General features: G+C 62.9%; 1 protein-coding gene across 1 annotated transcript; it reads right to left on the reverse strand.

The window, feature by feature from the left end:
- Positions 1–282: 282 nt before the first annotated feature.
- On the reverse strand, positions 283–6,251 carry LOC308248299 (NUT family member 2G-like; the record flags this gene model as incomplete). The annotated part of the gene is made up of 7 exons (XM_080668288.1): positions 283–1,176; positions 1,702–1,818; positions 2,433–2,677; positions 3,136–3,275; positions 3,741–3,869; positions 4,207–4,924; positions 6,236–6,251. The coding sequence occupies 7 exons, from the start codon at positions 6,249–6,251 to the stop codon at positions 283–285; spliced, it is 2,259 nt and encodes a 752-aa protein (XP_080524414.1).
- Positions 6,252–6,493: the final 242 nt, after the last annotated feature.

Genomic DNA, 6,493 nt, shown 5'->3' on the forward strand with positions numbered 1-6,493 from the left:
CCTCCTACCCCACCCCAGGCCCACCCCCACCCTAAGGGTCCTGCCCTCCCTCCTACCCCACCCCAGGCCCACCCCCACCCTAATGGTCCTGCCCTCCCTCCTACCCCCACCCCAGACCCACCCCGCCCTAAGGGTCCTGCCCTCCCTCCTTCCCCACCCCAGACCCACCCCCACCCTAATGGTCCTGCCCTCCCTCCTACCCCATCCCAGGCCCACCCCCGCCCTAAGGGTCCTGCCCTCCCTCCCTGCCTCCCATCCTCCCATGTCAGTGGAACAGCAGGATCAGCCCTGCCATGAGAAGGAGCCCTTGGCTCCTCTGGGGGACAGCCAGGTCCCATGCAGTCTGGGCCCTTCGGGGCGCTGGCAGTGGGGGGTACACCCCTCTGCTCCATACTGGCTGCAGTGCCGCTTCCTCCAACTCCCTGGGTCAGAAGGGTCACACTTTCTCTTGTGAGGCTGTGAGGAGGGAACCAGCCCCGGAGCCAGTGCTGGCCTCCCCCAGACCCCCAGGTCGGCCCCTGGGCGGGGGGTCTTCTCAGCATGGGTGGGGCCGCCCCCCAGAGCGCGCTTCCGAGACTGGCAAGCTTCAGGTGAAGCGTGGCTGAGGCCTCGTCTCTGCAGGGACTGGGAGTGGGCAGCGTCCCGGGCACCCCGAACTCCAGGGCAGGCCGGGCCGGAGGCAGGGACAGGACTCAGAGAGAGCGTGCAGGGCAGCAGGTGGCCGGGAGAGGCCCAGAGGAAGGCCAGGCTGGGGAGGTCCTCCTCGTCCTCACGGGGCCTGTCCGTTGGCCCGAGGGTCTTTCTGACAAGAGAGGGCTCTCTGGGGACGCAGGCATCCCTGGGTCCCAGGGCAGAGTCAGCAGACCTGTGGCCCTGGGGAGGAGCAGGGGGGCATCGAGTCTGGAGTGGTGGGTGCTCCTCACTCCCCGAAGAGACAGCAACAGCCGGGGGCCTGGAGCGGGGGGCATCTGCTGGGCCGCGCCTTTGATGGTCCTGGAAGCCAGTCTCTGGTGGGCAGGCTTTGTCACTGACCCCCAGCTGGGGGCCATGGTCACGCCTCCGGGCATCTTGGCTGGTCGCAGACTCAGAAGGACTTGAGTCCCACAGGGGAGCACCGTGACTCAGGGGTGCTTGCACGCCCCCCTCCTTGGAGGCCAGGAGTCGCTTCTCTACCAGCTGGGAGGAAGAAGGGGACAGTGACTGGTGTTGCACACGTGTGTGAGTGGAAGAGGAGTGTGGGAGATGGGACAATGGCACTGGGGGGAAGAGGGGAGGAGCGCCTTGACTCGAATCCACGACAGTCATGAGGCTCTCCTCTGTCCCCTGTGCCATATTCCCAGCTTTGTGCCCCTGCCCTTCTGGGCTCCCATCCCCTCCTCCTCTCTGATGTCCTCTCCTTCTTGTCGTCCTGCACTGCTCCCACCCAGGGCTGGCCCCTCGGCATGCTCTGCCTGCAGTCAGGGGTGGCGTGGACACAGGCTTGTGTGTCCTGGTTCTGGGTTGCTCCCTGCCCTGGTTTACCTGGGTGCACCCTCCCCTGGCTCCCTGAGGTTCCCCCCCCAACCCCCAATCTACCTGGATCCCTCCCTCCCTGACTCTCTAGGGCCTATCCCTCCCCTAACTCCCCTGGGGTCCCTGGTCCTATGGCTCACTTGGGGTCCCCCTCCCATCTCCCTAAGGTCCCACCCTCCCCTGGCTCACCTGGGCAGCAGTGAGCCCTTCTTCCTGCTCCAACTCCTCAGCTAGGGCCAGGGGGTCCTGCTGTGCGTCTGGGGAATTCATTTGCTTCAGGAATTGGGGGTGAATGACCGCCTCCACCTGGGACAGAAGGAAGCGGCTGTGAGCCCCTTGGCAGGGAGGACACTGGGAGTCAGCGGGGCCTGGAGGACACGTGGGAAAGCCAAGACCCACCCCGTCCTCCTGCACAGGTGGGTGTTTCACTCCATCATGGTCATCAGGTACACACACACACACACACACACAGAAACACATGCATGCACACACACAAGGGCACACCACATGAACACAGTGCACACACATGCACACATGCACACGTCTGTGCGCGCACACACATACAGAAACATACATACACACAAGGGCACACCCACACAAACACAGATAGCACACACCACACACATGCACACACATGTGCACATGTGTGCACACATACAGAAACACAAGGGCATACCCACATGAACACAGCACATGCCACACCCACTGCACCCACACAAAGTGCACACATGCAGCACATGCCACACCCACTGCACCCACACAAAGTGCACACATGCACACACACAGACACACACACTTTCACGCGCCAGCTCAGGAGCAAAGAGCAGGGCCCAATCCCATCAGCCTGGGAGAACCCGGGTCTGGGTGCTGCAGCGCCACCCTCTGGGATCTTGTAGGCCCGGAGCTGCGAGCCAGCCCACCTGGGTGACAAAGTCTTCCTGGGAGCACAGCTGGTCCAGGTAGCTCAGGAGACCCTCATCCTGCAGCCACTCCTTTATTTCATCTTCCCATCCTCCAACTGGCGCCCCCATGGGCAGTTCATCCGTGATGTCCATGTTCTCTTGCTCGGCCTCAGGGGGGATCCCATCCCGTGACTCGGTCTCCCAGGGCGGCTGGGGTGTGTGGGCACACTGGGCGCTGGGTACAGCCTTCCTGGTAGTGGGCGCTGGGCAGAGAGGGAAGAGGAGGGAGCGTGAGGGGATAAAGCTCCCACCTCCAGGGCATGCGATGCTGAGGGCAGTGTTGGGGCATTAATACAGGTGCAGCTGGGTCGGGGCCACTGAAGCCTTGTGACTGTGTGAGGGGAGGCCAGAGGGGAGCACCCAAGAGAGCCATGTGTGAGGACGTGTGGAGCCACCGACTCTCCAAGGGGCCCCGCAGCCAGCCCGCTTCTCAGCAGACTTCATGTGGGCCCTTGAGAGGGAGCGGGGAGAGGGGATGAGAAAGTGGACCAGGTCCAGACCCCATGGGGACACAGGGCCGCTGAGGCCCGGCTCTCAGGGCTGTTTCCCTTGAAAGACCAAAGCCCCCCTGAAGGAGACGGGCCGATGTGGGTGGGACAGTGGCCTGCGCTAGGCCCTGTTGCCTTTGGCCATGGGCTCCTGTGGGAACGTGCTGTCGTACCTGGCTGCCTGCCCACCACTGGGGCTGGGGGCCCCGGAGGATCAGGTCTCGGTGGGGCAGGAGAAAGCTGGGTCTGCGCCCCCTTCTTCAACTGCAACTTCTGAATCTGCATCTGCTCCTCCGCCTCAAACTCCATGAACCTGGGGGTGAGGGGCAAGGCTGTGCTGAGAAGGAGGCGGCTGGGAGACCCACAAAGGCAGCAGCGGATGGAGGGATGGGAGAGCAAGGGCCTTGGGCTGTCAGGGCCCGGACACTGGGGAGGCAGGAGGCTGGCTGAGCACATTCCTGCACAGCCCCTCTGGCTGGATGGAGTCTGGCCCACTGGGCGGGGCACCTCCTCCCCAGCCTGTCCTGAGCCTTCATGTCCCGCCCAGGACGGGTCAGCATCAGAGGAGGGGGAGCTCCCGGGGAGGTGGGACAGGAGCACCCTCGCTCTGAAGCTGAGGGAGAGGCTTCCCCAGCAGGAAGAGCCTCTGGGCTGCAGGGACCCCGTGCTGAGTGACACCCTCCCACCACCCTCCTCTCTGATGAGCCCTCACAGCTGGACCCTGCCCAGCAGGCGCCCTCCCCACCCCCAGGTGTGGGGACCAAGGACCCTGACTCACTTCTCTGCCATCTCGAAATAGACCCTCCGGTCACAGTTGCTCTTGCACTGCCATTCCTGCATGGCCTGCCCTATTCCCTCCTCCAGCGTCATGGTGGGCTTCAGGCGGGACAGGGGCCGGAGCACTGGCCTGTAATGCCTCAGGGTCAGTCATGGCCGCAACCTGGCCTCCACCCGCCTGGCCACCCCAGCTCAGGGGAGCCTGGTTCCCACCCTCACCCGGCAGGACTGAGCACCTGCAGGTGAGAGCAGAGGCGTCTGTGTGCAAAGACAAGCCTCCCAGCTACTGCTGTCAGGGCCTCACATTCACAGGACTGGAGGTGACCCCGCACTCGCACCCATAGCTGGGACCCCACCCTCAGACCTTCCCCCCAGCGTCCCAGGATCAGCCAGCCTGCAGGTCCCTCCCACCTCCTCTGTGATGGGAAAGCTCCAGGCTCGCCCCCTGCCCTGCCCAGTGCACTCACATGAGGAAGCAGCAAAGAGCTTCCGCATCAGGACTCTGGGGAAGGTGCCCCCGGGCCAGGGCCTTGAAGCGCTGCCAACGCCGGAAGTCCTCGTACACATTCTTGGGGTTAGAGGCGTCCTCCAGTGAGGCCTTGGACTGGGAGGCAGCCAGGCCACCCTCTCTGGAAGCCCCGTGTGACCGTGTTCCAGGGTCCACTCGGGGGATGATGGGAATCAGCTGGGCAGCTGGCGGTGGAGCTTGAGGAGGAAGGCTGGGACACCAGCCTCCATCACTGGCCTGGGTGCCCCCAAAAGCCACGAGGGGCATAATCGTCTCCACCGCAGTGGCTTCCAAGAAGAGGGGTGCAGGACACACAGCACCCCCACAGGTGGCACCTGGAGCACTCCTGTAGAGGGGGGCCTGAGTCAGGACAATGGTCTGAGTCTGGGAGGGCTGTGGTCCTCCCCCTTCTGACCTGACCTGGTCCATGATGTTGTAAGCCCCAGTCCCAACGGGGCCTTGACCAGCATCTCCTGCCACCAGAGGTGTCCTGGGCCAAGCCGGCAGCACCAGGGGGCGGCCAGGAGGGAATGACGGGGTCCTGAGGGGCGGCTGGTGCTGCTCCGCAGGGGGCCGTTGTGCGGGGCCAGTAGAGGGCGGAGGAAAGGGCTGGGCCATGAAAGGAGTCATGGAGGCACCGGGCTTCAGGGTCACATCCGCTCCCAGCACTGCAGATACTGTTGAGACAAAGGGAAGGGTGAATGGAGGAGGAGGACCAGCAAACAGCACTGAGGCGCTCTGGGGCCCTTTAGCCACTGGGGAATCAGGGCAGTGGTCTCACCAGGGGAGGGCCGTTTGGATGGGCAAACTGCAGAGGTGGCAAATGTCCTCAGGTCATTGTCACACTCTGACCTCAGCTGGGAATTATTCTACTGAAGAGCTTACCCCCATTCGTCAAGGCTCCCTGACCACTGTCTGCGAGAAGCAACAGCCCCAGCCAGCGCTGACCCTGAGAGCCTCACTAAGGCTTCCCTGGCACCGACCCTGCCAGCCTCAGAGGCATGGCCCTGGGCCGAAGTCTGCTCTGGCCGCCTTGGACGTTTACTACTGACACAGACCATGGTCTTCCTGCCCCTGTGCACTCCCCTCCCCCTTTAAAAAGGAATCTGCCTTCGCAGACGTTCCACGGAACACCACCCACGCTCCACATCTGTTTTCCATCCCTGAAGCAGGGACGTGGACTGTCAGCACAACCCTCATCCCAAAGGTAGAGGGCAGGGCAGAGGGTGCGACATGGGATGCTCCACAAGAGGAAGTCGTGTGAAGACCTGGGTGGCACAGGGAACAATTCGGGACAGCTCAGGGAACCGGGCCCTATCTTGGTGGAAGTTTCCGGGCCGCCCTGCCCGTGTGGAATCCCCGCCAACAAGCAGCTCCCTGGGCTGAGGAGGAGTGAGCTCTGGGCTGGAAGCAGGGGAGAAGCTCTGGGCTGCAGCAGGTGGAGGACCTTCCAGCCCACCCTCGGGAGGACATTTCATTGTGGACTTGGCCACAGACAGCCCCACTGGACAGCTTTCTGGCTCAGACCACCCTCCCACTGCCCCCATTCGCTCTAGTGCACTCAGTTCAAATCCCTTAGAAAGATGCTGCGGGGCCAGCTCCAGGTGCCCGAAGAACAGCACACAGGACTGGGCTTTCCCGTGACCACCCTGTGCCACCCCCACGACATCACCCACTACTCCCCGCACACACATGGAAGTGGCTTGTCTCCCCTCTGGGAAGAACCCATGTGCCTGCTGCCGTCCTTTCTCCACACCCAGGCATGTCCCTGAGCCACCCTGACCCCCCTCTGAGGCGCCCTCCTGACCAGTGCTGTCACAGATTCCCACTGGCTCCCAGCCGCCCCGGGTGACAGGTCATTGGAGGCCCAGTGCTCTCTCCCTCCCCTACTTCAGTCAAACCGTGTTTCCCCAGTGTCACATTTCAATCCCAAGTTTTGAGGGACAGCTCAGTGTTTAAAACATCCCCCCTCCAATCTATAGGCTTACCTCCTACTGAAGCCATCCTCGCAGACTCATTCACTGACCACCGCTGCCTAGTAGCCTCCACAATGAGAAAAGTCAAGTCGAGGATCCAGAGAGTGACCTGCTCCAACAGCTGCTCAGCATCCAGTGGAGGGAAGGTTTGGATTTAAACAGTAGAATGTAGGACTCCAGACATTCTGCAGCGGGGGAGGGGCAGAGGACTGGTGGGCCTGGGGGTGGGGGGCAGGGAGCATTCCATGGAGGGCTCTGATAGGTAGGCAA

This window comes from Plecotus auritus (genome assembly GCF_963455305.1).
Source record: "Plecotus auritus genome assembly, chromosome: 5".
In the NCBI taxonomy this organism is placed as follows: Eukaryota; Metazoa; Chordata; class Mammalia; order Chiroptera; family Vespertilionidae; genus Plecotus; species Plecotus auritus.